This window comes from Engystomops pustulosus, chromosome 3 (genome assembly GCF_040894005.1).
Source record: "Engystomops pustulosus chromosome 3, aEngPut4.maternal, whole genome shotgun sequence".
NCBI classification, from domain to species: domain Eukaryota; kingdom Metazoa; phylum Chordata; class Amphibia; order Anura; family Leptodactylidae; genus Engystomops; species Engystomops pustulosus.
Window position 1 is genome coordinate 112,035,921 of NC_092413.1, and position 13,443 is coordinate 112,049,363.

At 43.8% G+C, this 13,443-nt stretch overlaps 1 protein-coding gene and 1 long non-coding RNA gene across 7 annotated transcripts in view; one reads left to right on the top strand and one right to left on the bottom strand.

The window, feature by feature from the left end:
- PDSS2 (decaprenyl diphosphate synthase subunit 2) overlaps positions 1 to 13,443 on the top strand; it is a 114,992-nt gene continuing 101,549 nt past the window's right edge. Inside the window, exons 1-2 of one of the 6 annotated variants that reach the window (XM_072141854.1) lie at positions 1 to 23; positions 10,009 to 10,287. In XM_072141854.1, coding sequence (XP_071997955.1) covers positions 10,022 to 10,287 — 266 coding nt within the window. In that variant the 5' untranslated portion in view covers positions 1 to 23; positions 10,009 to 10,021. Of the gene's footprint in view, positions 24 to 6,327; positions 6,465 to 6,503; positions 6,617 to 6,699; positions 7,030 to 7,226; positions 7,295 to 10,008; positions 10,288 to 13,443 lie in introns of those variants that run through there. The other 5 variants (XM_072141852.1, XM_072141849.1, XM_072141851.1 and 2 more) reach the window with 5 other exon arrangements.
- LOC140121801 (uncharacterized) lies at positions 3,744 to 6,596 on the bottom strand. Its single transcript, XR_011854186.1, has 2 exons — positions 6,311 to 6,596; positions 3,744 to 3,817 (listed from the first exon to the last, which is right to left on the bottom strand). It is a non-coding gene; the product is annotated as an uncharacterized lncRNA (long non-coding RNA).

Below are 13,443 nucleotides of genomic sequence, written 5' to 3' on the forward strand. Positions count from 1 at the left end.
CCAAAGATCCAGAATGGGGAGAGGTGAGCGGCGCTGGCTTATTTAGGGGGTAAAATAAGCAGGTGGTAAGTCTATCTGCCTGAAAGCGCTATGATTTCGAATTTTGAAAATAGCAAATTTTTCAAAAATTCATCAGTAAATAAACTCAAAACTTATCAACCAAAATTTACCTCTAAAATGAAGTACAACATGTGAGAAAAAAAGAATCTCATAATAACTCAGATAGGTAACGGTCTTCAAACCATATGAAGCGATGCATGTCAGAATACAAAAAATGGGGCTGAGCCTTTAGCTACAAAATGGCTGCGTCCGTAAGGGGTTACAGCAATACCCTATATTTATTCCACTTGAACATACGACAATCCAGCACAATTGCAAACGATGTCTCAATAAAGGAATTTAATTTTTATGAAGATTTGTGCTGGATCGTCGTATGTTCAAGTGGAATTTACAAGACCTGCAGCCAGTGGGACAAATCCTATGCACATTCTGTGTGATTTTAACCAGGTCTACACCTGACAAGAGGTACTACGAGGGAATGGTGTTGGTTTGTTTCATTGGCTATGGACCCTATTTATATACCTTTTTATGGTTGACTTGTTTTGCAGAATATAGAACTTCGATTGAGAAATTCGATTGTTTGCATCGCCATGTTCAGAGCCGTTTTAAAGCTCTTTTTTGAATGACACGCTGTATTTTTTAACAGTATCATGTTGGGGTAAATGTTACTTTTTGATCACTTTTTATCTTGTTTTTATAAGAATAGATGTGAAAATGTTGTAATTTTTGTGTGTGTGTTTTACGGTGTTTTTTTTTTATAGGGACTTTTATTAATTTTTTTTTTATTTGTACATTTTTTTACTGTTTTATTTTGTCCCAGTTTGTAACGTAAACAAGTGCTCATTTGATCATTTGTTTAATGTAATATACTACAATACTAATGTATTGCAGTATATTATCTTAATCAGCCTTTGGATTCTGCATAGACTGACAGGAGCTCTGATACATGAATGATAGGTAAAAAACCGGGTTGTTGTTAGACGCGCTGTCCGATGTATAGTTGATTCAACACACATTTCTTTGGTTAGAAAAATCTTTTATTTGTTTGGATAGTGGACTACGCGTTTCGGGGGTGGTCCACCACCTTCATCAGGTCTGTAACAAATGCTAGGTAAAATTAATAAATAAATATAAAAATACAATAGAATAAAAATACGCTTATGCTTGTGCAGGTATAGAGGTAATAGATATATATCACCTGGTGGTAGATTCCCTTTAAAGAGAACCCGTCATGCAAAATAACCCCCCTAAATATATTTTCATAAACTGCCATTAGAGAGCATTGCCTCTATCCCTTCATTGTCCCTCTACATGCCTGTAAACCTAAGCAATGAGGTCCTAAAGCTGTATGCAAATGACCTGTGAAATGTCCAATGAAGCATTAGCATATTCAAGCTGTCCACTCTATTCATGAGTGGGAGGTACAGCCACACCCCCAGTGCTTGACTGACAGCCTGTATAATGATGTGAGGCTGTATAATGATGTGCTTCCTGGTGCTGGTGGCCACACCCCCTGCAGCCTGTGTGTGCATGTGTGTGTGTGTATATATGAGAGATACAGCAGCTCCAGGCAGCCATGTTACAGCAGAACATGTCAGATTCATGTGTAGCTGATGTCTGTGTCTCTCACCTGTATATTAGGAGGATGCAGCATGTCAGCAGATGCAGCAGACACACTAGCCATGCTTTACTATACATTACACACAGACATGAGCAGGGGGAGGAGAGGGGAGGGGGAACAGGGGTGACATCACTGCCTCTGACCATGTGACCAGTCTCATTTACATAATAAAGAATAGATGATTTTACAATGATTAATGTATGAAATAACTAGATAAAGGCTGGGATGGGATCCTTGTGAGCTGCTCCAACAGGTAGAGGTGACAGGACAAGTGACACAGACCTGATGACAGGTGTCCTTTAAAGTGACACAGGGCAAATTTGAAAAATGGCCTCCTGAAGAGGTTAATAAAATATACTATAGATTTGTTCACAACACTCCTCCTACACAATATTAAAAATGATCTCAAATGAGATTTACTCCATAAGGCAATTACATATTTAAAAATTTAACCACGTTTATCCTTGGCAGGCCATTATGGACCGAGCTTATATCTAACAGGAGCTGGTGGCTGGCTACCGGCTGACTGAGCTCTGTTTCACTGAGGCTAATTAAAAAGTTCTCTCTACCTTCCAGGGCTATAAGTGCTGGTGTGGCACTTCTGAAGTTGCCTGGGCAACTCTTGCACACTTCCTGTCCCCCCCTAAATCTGTGTGTCCATATTGCTGAAAGGCTGAGGAATTAAGATAATAGTATGTTTGTGTGTAATCCACACTAAAGACTACCAACAGCAGCTTTTGACATTGGGATCTTAAGATCAGCTTACCACTAAAAACTGTAAGGTGTGTGCATCAATCTTGCAAACTTCCCTGGCCAGTCTCCAGGCAGTGGGAGAAGACCACATATGAGACCCTCATGGCTGCTACAGAATGTAGTGGGCATGCAGAACACAAACACCAGCTACAAATACCATAGCTTCAACAGTCCACTCTTACAAGTCACAAGTTCCCTAAGATCAAAGTTCAAAAACTGTGGACAGACGACTATCCCCTGCTAGACAAAGATACGGGCTTGGATACTTTTTTGCTTGTCCTTGAAAAGACTTTTCAACAGTACCACTTGCTTGAAGACCAGTGGGTCCTAGACCCTTGGCTTGAGGCAATACCCCGGAAATATTTGGTTATCTGCTCAGCCAGACGATTCTTAGGTATGAGGAAAACATGCAGTCTATGGCCCAGCAGTACAACTTGAGATCTGAACCGGACAAGCTCTTGAGTTTGCAGTGGGGTCCTAAGGAGCAGTGGACCATTAGACCTCAGGATTGGAACTGTTTGTGCATACTATTTTAAACAGACAATTAGATGAACCTGGTACCTATGCCCACTGAGATTAAATATGCAAAGATAGATTACCGTATATACTCTAGTATAGGGCGAGTTTTTCAGAACAAAACCCAGTTTATACTTGAGTCAATTAAAAAAATTAACACAGGCTGGGAGGGCTCGCTGACATCACAGTGTGTGCTGAAGGCGGGCGCTCACTAGAACGAGCCACCGATGTCACAGCTCGAACGTCGGCACAGCACAGAGAGAGGGAGCCGGAACATTGTTGGACAGAAGAGGACTTCCCAGGGGGCGTCGGGAGGCGAGTACACTTTTTTCTTATAGGCTGGGCATGGGCTGTATACTGGGGGCTGCAGGCTGTATACGGGGGAGGGGGGGGGGTCAGGGGCTGCAGGTTGTATACTGGGGGGGGGGGGGGGAGCAGGGGCTGTATACTGGGAGCAAGGGCGTTAGGTTGTATACTGGGAGCAGGGGCTGCAGGCTATATACTGGGGGGCAGGGGCTGCAGATTATACATTTGGGGGGCACGAGGCTGTAGGCTGTATACTGGGGGGCATGCACTGGCTGGCTGTGGGGGCAGGCTGGGACAATGCATTTTCTACCCTTGGCTTATACTCGAGTCAACAGTCCCCTTTCCATTACCATGTGCCATGCTCAACTGTAAGAAGAGAGATACGGTAAGTAGTGTTATTTTTTTTTTTTACTGGGTGTTTTTTTTTTTTATGTAGGCTTTGTTATAAAGTAAATTATTAAGAAAAAAAACACCACATTATCTGAAGTTCCTTGTTTGACCATTTAATAAGAAAACCCTCATTTTCAACACAGTCCATGGAATTTGATATAGTCCGTGGATCTAAAAAACAAAACACATGAAATGGCTCAATAAAAGTACATTAAATATAGCATCAAAATCAGGCACGATAAACCAGGGACACTTCCTCATTGGTCCAGGCACCATGGCTGTGGTAAATTTCTTATATAGGTTATCCATGGTCTCCTTCCTTCTAAAATCCACTATTATAATTATGCTAATGAGGGCTCAAAGGGCTCTGGAGGGTCGTTACTACCTTCACAGGCTTTTATAATGTGCAGGAACACTTCTCTATACCATACCTAATGCCACTACCACTTCCCGAACACTGTAACACAACATTGAGTTTGAAAAAGGCCATATCCTCGAATCATCACGCTATTGCACTGTGTTAGCCACAATACAAGAAACTAATACCAACACAAATTTAGTGCTCAGTCTCTACTTGAAATATCAAAACAAGCTTCTTCTCACACGGCCTGCTCCCCAAATCCCCTCCTTCTCACACGGCCTGCTCCCCCAAATCCCCTCCTTCTCACACGGCCTGCTCCCCCAAATCCCCTCCTTCTCACACGGCCTGCTCCCCCAAATCCCCTCCTTCTCACACGGCCTGCTCCCCCAAATCCCCTCCTTCTCACACGGCCTGCTCCCCCAAATCCCCTCCTTCTCACACGGCCTGCTCCCCCAAATCCCCTCCTTCTCACACGGCCTGCTCCCCCAAATCCCCTCCTTCTCATATAGCCTGCACCCCCATATCCCATCCTTCTCACACGGCCTGCTCCCTAATCCCCTCCTTCTCATATAGCCTGCACCCCCATATCCCCTCCTTCTCATATATCCTGCACCCCCATATCCCAGCCTTCTCACACGGCCTGCTCCCTAATCACCTCCTTCTCACACAGCCTGCTCCCCCAAATCCCCTCCTTCTCACACGGCCTGCTCCCCCAAATCCCCTCCTTCTCACACGGCCTGCTCCCCCAAATCCCCTCCTTCTCACACGGCCTGCTCCCCCAAATCCCCTCCTTCTCACACGGCCTGCTCCCCCAAATCCCCTCCTTCTCACACGGCCTGCTCCCCCAAATCCCCTCCTTCTCATATAGCCTGCACCCCCATATCCCATCCTTCTCACACGGCCTGCTCCCTAATCCCCTCCTTCTCATATAGCCTGCACCCCCATATCCCCTCCTTCTCATATATCCTGCACCCCCATATCCCATCCTTCTCACACAGCCTGCTCCCCCAAATCCCCTCCTTCTCACACGGCCTGCTCCCCCAAATCCCCTCCTTCTCACACGGCCTGCTCCCCCAAATCCCCTCCTTCTCACACGGCCTGCTCCCCCATATCCCCTCCTTCTCACACGGCCTGCTCCCCCAAATCCCCTCCTTCTCACACGGCCTGCTCCCCCAAATCCCCTCCTTCTCACACGGCCTGCTCCCCCAAATCCCCTCCTTCTCACACGGCCTGCTCCCCCAAATCCCCTCCTTCTCACACGGCCTGCTCCCCCAAATCCCCTCCTTCTCACACGGCCTGCTCCCCCAAATCCCCTCCTTCTCACACGGCCTGCTCCCCCAAATCCCCTCCTTCTCACACGGCCTGCTCCCCCAAATCCCCTCCTTCTCACACGGCCTGCTCCCCCAAATCCCCTCCTTCTCACACGGCCTGCTCCCCCAAATCCCCTCCTTCTCACACGGCCTGCTCCCCCAAATCCCCTCCTTCTCACACGGCCTGCTCCCCCAAATCCCCTCCTTCTCACACGGCCTGCTCCCCCAAATCCCCTCCTTCTCACACGGCCTGCTCCCCCAAATCCCCTCCTTCTCACACGGCCTGCTCCCCCATATCCCCTCCTTCTCACACGGCCTGCTCCCCCATATCCCCTCCTTCTCACACGGCCTGCTCCCCCATATCCCCTCCTTCTCACACGGCCTGCACCTCCATATCCCATCCTTCTCACACGGCCTGCTCCCTAATCACCTCCTTCTCACACAGCCTGCTCCCCCAAATCACCTCCTTCTCATATAGCCTGCACCCCCATATCCCCTCCTTCTCATATAGCCTGCACCCCCATATCCCATCCTTCTCACACGGCCTGCTCCCTAATCACCTCCTTCTCACACAGCCAGCTCCCTAATCACCTCCTTCTCACACAACCTGCTCCCTAATCACCTCCTTCTCACACGGCCTGCTCCCCCAAATCACCTCCTTCTCACACGGCCTGCTCCCCCAAATCACCTCCTTCTCACACGGGCTGCTCCCCCAAATCACCTCCTTCTCATACAGCATGCACCCCCATATCCCATCCTTCTCACACAGCCTGCACCCCCATATCCCATCCTTCTCACACAGCCTGCACCCCCATATCCCATCCTTCTCACACAGCCTGCACCCCCATACCCCATCCTTCTCACACAGCCTGCACCCCCATACCCCATCCTTCTCACACGGCCTACTCCCCCAAATCACTTTCTCCTCGTACAACCGGCACTCCAACTCTCCTCCTTCTCACACAATCTTCCTCTTATTACTTTCCTCTTTACCTTCTTTTATCAGCAGCACCTGGTACCAACCTCCTCCTGTAGCGCTCCATGCTTTCCTCCTGTAAATAATAGTTGCTCCTCCCACAAAACACTGTAGTCACATGTTCATGACGTCACCGTAGGTCCTTTAGCCTGCTAGGAAATATCATCTACGGTAAGTTGTAGCTAATGAATGTTAGTAGCCGGGTGCTGCGGGTGACCGGGGAGCGCGCTCTGCATGTTGTGAGCAGCTGCCATGACGCGCTGTACATACTGCTACATCTGCGCATGGAGGACATGTGTGTGTACTGGAGAGTACCGAGCTGCGTGTGTAACTCCAATACTGAGGTCAAAGGTGACGCCCTCCATGTGTAGGACAGCAGGCACATGGCAGCATGCTGCAAATACACTAAAGCCACTTCCTACCTGGAGTCACAAGTCGTCTGTGACCTTCATGAAGCCATGAGATGAATGTGTTATAAGTGATATTGTGTAGAAGAATTATCTATGGTCATATCTCCTCTTCATTTGGGATGGGGAAAGATGCAAACAAGATGACGTTATTTTTTATCTTTAACGCCAAAGCCACTTTTCACCTTCCTGACACGGCACATTTTTTCAAATCTGCCCTGTGTCACTATAAGTGGTTATACCTATGGAACGCTTTAACATATCCAAGTGATTTTGAAATTGATTTCTCGTGACGCTTTGTACTTCATGTTAGTTGAAAAATTTTGATGGTATGTTTTGCGCTTATTTATGAGAAAATCAGATATTTGGTGAAAATTTGTTCTACTTTCTCCACACAGTCATAACAGCAAAAATAACTAACATTCACCGAATGTCTACAGTATTTTTCGGACTATAAGGCGCACCATCAATAAATGCCTGCTAAAACGTCTAGGTTCATATATAAGGCACACTGGACTATAAGGCGCACCTGATTATAAGGATGAATGACCAGCAGGTGGCAGACCTGTGCACAGCTCAAGGCAGCTGTTGTCTGTAAGTAATGTTCATATATAAGGCGCACTGGATTATAAGGCGCACCTTTGATTTCTGAGAAAATCAAAGGATTTTTTGTACGCCTTATAGTCCGAAAAATACGGTACTTTATGTGGACATAAAGATGTAAGCTGTTATGGGGCTTTGAACTTTAGGTGTGTTTTTCACATTTTCATAAGAAACACAAAATCTTGCTATTGAAGGACCTGCTCAGGTTTCAAGTACCTTTGAGAGGCCTAAATAAATGTAAAAACCCTTAAATTACCCCTTTGTAGAAACTAAACCCCTCAATGTACGTAAAAACAACTTTTATGAAGTTAACCCTTTAATTGTTTTACAGGGGTTAAAACAAAATCGGATGCAATTCTGAAATGAACATTTTCTAGGCTACATTCTTTAGGCTGTACATATTCTCAGTGGATAAAATACCAAAACGCTCCGCAAAGTTTGACACCCAATCTCTCCCGAGTATAACAATACTCCATATGTGGTGGTGACCTGCTGTATGGGCACACGCCAGGGCATTGAAGGGAAGCAGCGCCATACAGAGCACATTATGCATTGTCACTTCTTGTTGGCTATACAATCTTAAATTTTTTGGCAATGTTTTTTTGGGAATTTTTGTGTTTAGGGGACTTTCACTTTATGTAATTATTTTTATTGCAGAAACTTTATATTCTATACTCCTATAACACAGTGTAATACAGATGTGTTAACGCCGGGACTGCTAGAAGGCAGGACCCGACTCCTGGAAAATGATCGCGCAGCCCTGGGGCACTGGCAAACCCCAGGGTTGCGATCGGAGCAGCAGGCCCCCCGGTAAGCGCTGCAAGGGCCCGGTAATATCGGGTTAAAAGTGGAGTGGTGCGGACGCCTGACTGGCCTGCGGCTCCTTATTATATATTTAATAGGGAGCCGGCTCTTCTTAGTGAACGAAGCCTAATTAGCCAGCTCACTAAGAAGAGCTGGAATTCCCATCACTACTCTGCTCCACACCATCCCCCTCCAGTGTAGAGGCACATAGGCACACACAGGCTGCTGCTTATTTTCTGTGTGAGCAATTGTACTTCCTAGTTCATTATGTTATATTCTATTCCATGTACTGGCAAGCTAAAATAAAAATCAAACCACACAGAAATACTGCAGTCATTGTGACCACGGCGTCAATAGGGCATTACAGGGATCGAAGGCTTTACGGAGGTGCCGATCGTTGCTATGGCAGCCCTGAGGTCCATAGGCTGCTGCTGTTAGCCTATGCAGAATGGATAGTCTATATTTTAATATGCTGGAATACACAAGAATGGCAGTATATTACACCGAACAAGTGATCAGATGATCACTTGTTCGTGTCCCCCCCTAGGACAAAATAAAACAGTCCAAAAATGTTTAAAAAATGTTTAAAAAAGAATAAAAGTCCCCTGATGCCCCATCCCATATAAAAATAAAAAAACATAAGACAGTGGTATCACCACTTCCGTAACAATCTGTACAATAACATAAAATTGTCACTGAACCCATATGATGAACGCCTTAAAAAAATGAATAAAAACAGGCTAAAAGGGATCAAAAAGTAACATTTACCCTGACATGATACCAAAAGATAAGCCCTAAAACAGCTCTGTAAACAAAAATATAAAAATGTTATGCCCCTTAATGCATGGTCATGTAAAAACAAGTCAACCATAAAAAAAAACTATATAAATGTATATTGCTTTAATCGTGGTGACCCATAAAATAAAGATAACATATTTTTTTATGATACGGTTAATTTTTCATACATTGAGAGGTGTAGTTTCTATAATGCAATAACTTACAGCGTTTTACTGTTATTTGGGCCTCTCAAAGGCACTTAAAGGAAATCAACCACTTAAAAAAAAAAAACAGCTAAAGATACTTACCTGTGCTCTTCTTCATCTTGATCCTGGCGCTTGTCTACGCTAAGCTTGATACGCCGAGATCACCTAGAAAAGAAACTTATAATTAGCAGCACGGAGCTCAGGGACAAGATGTCCAGTCCTCTGAGCTGCTAATAATGCACACACTTGCAACTCCCTATGCCATGGTGAAAGACAACAACTGAACAAGTAAATCACATTTGTTAAACAGATTGCTCCTTCAAAATAAAATTCACTTGTTCCATTAATTTCTTTAACCTGTTCAATTAACAAAACTCTGCCTAAAGCCACAACTGATTGCAATGCAGTCTTAACTGCAATGTGTGAACGCACCATTACACTTACATGGTACATGACTCCAAGGAGGTACTATGGCTTTTGGGCACAAATTGGCTATTTTCAATTAGTTGTGTACTCACTTTTGTTTTCAACGGTTTAAACATTTAAGGGCTCACAAACGCCCGGTACTGACATCGCTGCCAGTATCTAACTGTATACAAACAGAGGCATTAGGGGTGAAGGCGCAGAAGAACAGGAGCACCATTAGAGGGTGAGTATGAGCCCATTGTTTTTATACTCCTGGAACCATTTATATAAAAATTCCTAATGCATATTGTAAAAATCTAAAGTGTATTAATAAGGCTTAAAAATGTTCATCACTTTCCACAATGTTTATTCCACGGATCACCATAGGTCCTATTCAGTCAGGCATAAAGTCTGGCATCTTTGTTAACAAAATAATTTTTCTATAATATATAATATAATATATTTATATTAATGTATATAACTTAGATATTTTTGGTTTATTGTTTTGGCCAGGTGTGGTGGTACAATGTCTTTGATGAAGTGTGGGATATGGTCCTTGGGAATTTTTAGACCCTGCACCAGTAGTTTTTGCACAAGGCGGTCAATCAGCCTTTTTCCTGGCTCTCCTACAACTACACAATGGAGCAAAGTTGTTTCCGATGCAGAGAAAATAGTGGGTTATCCAACATCCTTCATGAGTCTACGTTGTCTTCTGAGCGATGAACTGAGCAACATAGCAATGCAAGTCAGAAAACTGGTGGGAACTAAACATCCTTTACTGAATACAGCCAGGTAAGGGAAAATCTACATATGATATACCTTCAGTATAAGGTACATTTCATTACATATTGCTTAGTTATAGATCATGCAAAAGGTTTGATGACACAAATCTGACTTTTATTATCTCTTTTTATTACCTTGAAGCAGCCACGTCCGCCTTTGTTGTGCAGATACTTCAAATGCTTAGATGATGTATCCGACTGGCGGTGGAAATAGTGAGCAAAACTATGCCAGGTCCGACCTGGCGTGGCTTTGCGTACAAACCAGTGCCACTCTATGACCCATGGATAAGCGTAGAGATGTAAATTTGGAATCTCTTTAGCTAGAACAGTATAAGCAAAATGGAAAAATTCAAAAACATAAGTTTTACTCATAACCCTATTAAAAAATGTAATATGCAAAAACATCATATGCAATAGTTAGGTAAGGCAATGCTGATACACAAAAGATACAGTCGTGCATTGCGGTGCTACTGCCACTTAACATATAAACCCAAGGGACAAAACACCAATTGTCAGAAGTAGATTTTGGTACAGATACCGCACATCTGCAAATGATCAATTTACACCCTGCTTGCATTGATGGTCCACACAGGAGGTCGTGGATGTGAGTGGTTCCCAGGAACCTGGTACAATGTCCCTAGTCCCCATGTAATGGGAGGTGCAAGAACCTGCCCATTTAAAAAAACGGATGCGTTTTTTAACACATCTGTTTTTTACAATCTGAAAACGCCCTTACTAAAAACGACCCAAAAACGACCTAAAAACGACATGTATGACATCACCCTTACTATAATACCACAGACAGAAGACGGAAATGGAGAGGTTCGTTTTAGAAAGATTGAGTTTCGAGTAGAGAAAGGACATGATGTTCGAAACAGCAGACAATCACTGGTGTACTGTAGTAAGGCAGGAGTGATGCAGAAGTAAATAGATGGGTATCGTCAGCATAAAAATGATCCTGAAATCCAATTCTGCTGATGGTTTGCCCAATGGGGCAGTATAGAGGGAAAAGAGAAGAAGACCTACGACAGAGCCCTCCGTAAATGCAACAGGAAAAGGAAGAGAAGAGGAGAAAGATCCAGGAAAGGATGAAAGTGCAGTTAGAGAGAGAGGAAGAAATCACCCAATGTCCCTGAGGCCAATAGAGGTGAACATTCTGAAGAGGAGCCAGAACAATGAGGAGAGAATAATCACTTTTTGATTTTTCAGTGAGGACATCATTGCAAAAAGCAGTTAGAAAGCAGTTTAGAAACAGCAGTTTCAGTGGAGTTCATAGTGCAGAAACCAGAATTGAAAGGGATCAAGGAGAGAGTTAGCTGAAAGATAACAGGTTTGATGAGAATAGACCAGGCGTTCCAGGAGTTTGGAAATGAAAGGGAGATTAGAGACTGGTCGGTAGTTAACAACACTGGATCAGTCCAGGGAAGGGTAACAAGAGAGCGAATAGGGTAAGGAACAGGAGTGAAGTGCATCAATAATCGATTGGGAAATGTTATACAGTCAATGGCCAGGTCTTCAGCTCCAAGGTCTGTGACAGGTGGCTGCACCTTTGGTGCTAGTAAGGAGTGAAGAGTATCAAAGAGCCTTTTAGGGTTATTAGAGAGAGACAGAGGATATTAGATTGGTGAAACAGACCTGTTACTTTTTTCCTCACCATAAAAAAAAATATTTGTTCTTTGCCCTATGCTCCTTTTACTAATCTTGACAATCACTTCAGGAGCCTGGCAGTCCATTAATTTTTTTTAGTGTAAAGATCCTGAAAGAGGAGGAAATTCACAATAGTGCAATTATCATAAAGCTGGTGCAATCTTGATTTTCTCTAGCATCTCATGACTATTCTTAAAACCAGGAACGTTGGAGATGTATTTTTCTTTTTGTAGTAGTTTCCTCAACCATGTAAACATGGAAATCTGCAGATGAACACAACTTTTTTAGTGCACTAGCCAGAGGCGTAACTTGAGGGGGTGCGGAGAGTGCGGTCGCAACCGGGCCCAAGAGGTTTAGGGGGCCCATAAGGTGTCAATTTCCCATATGAGAAGACAAGTGCTATATACCATACATTATAGTTAGGGGCCTTGCACAGACTTTGCACTGGGGCCCATTAGCTTCAAGTTACGCCACTGGCACTAGCCCTGTGTCCTGAACACATGTTGTTGTCACTTGCCCACAAAGAAGTTCAGTCAGGAGCACTGTGCACTTGCAGGATTTCCAGAACCAAACCTATGATCGGTGAACTGAACTCACCATGTCTGTTCAGTTCAGAGATCTCTCAAAACAAATTTGCCCAGGGACAACAGGTTTTACTCAAAGTAAAAAGTCTGAAATGTACATTTTCCAAGTCATGGCTTTCAAGCCAAGATTATTACATGAACTGAATAGAAGCCTTGTCTCATCCTGTGCATGCCCACATGCAGTTTACTGGTCAACAGATAGTATTATTATTGTACTAGTCTAGAGTTCAATGGGGTGTTTGACACGTATTAGAAGTAGAACTTGAGTTGAGTTCATGTGCACATGATCTGTACAGGTGTTCATATACACCATTAGGGGGCAGCGGTGATTTTATCATGTGACTACAAGGCCAGTGACTTCAGAGTTCAGTGAGTGAGTTCAGAGTTGTCTACATGTTGTCCAATGCTTATGGGAGTATTTCTTTGCTTCCCGACCACATGATTTTCTCAAGAAAGGACTCCTTAGGAGGAAACTTTATATTTGACCCAGGAGCCGACATGTCCCCTTTAATAAGGCAATTCATATTTTACTGCATTTGAGCTGAATGAACAATAGCTCTGTTTTATTCTTTTGTGAGTAGTTAATGAAAATGGGATTGGAAATCATTTTGCTTAGTGTTTATTTTAATTCCAGCATCCATGCTGCTTTTCAACAGCATATTATTGGCTGGAGATGGATAGAAATGTGTGACCCCCTTGCCTCAGCCTTTCTGTTTAGTTCATGAATTGAATCAATATCAGATAACAGGTTCATGTTGTCATGGTTACAGAAATGCAGAATAGATTTTCAATAGGAAATTTGTATTTCAAGCAACCTACCCAATATTTTACTTTGTGACTGTGTTGCCAATTAAACCCCCTCAGAGCTTATATAGTAGAGCCGCATGTCCCACAGATCTTTACACCAGGGACATTACATGGATATTGTTCATAAG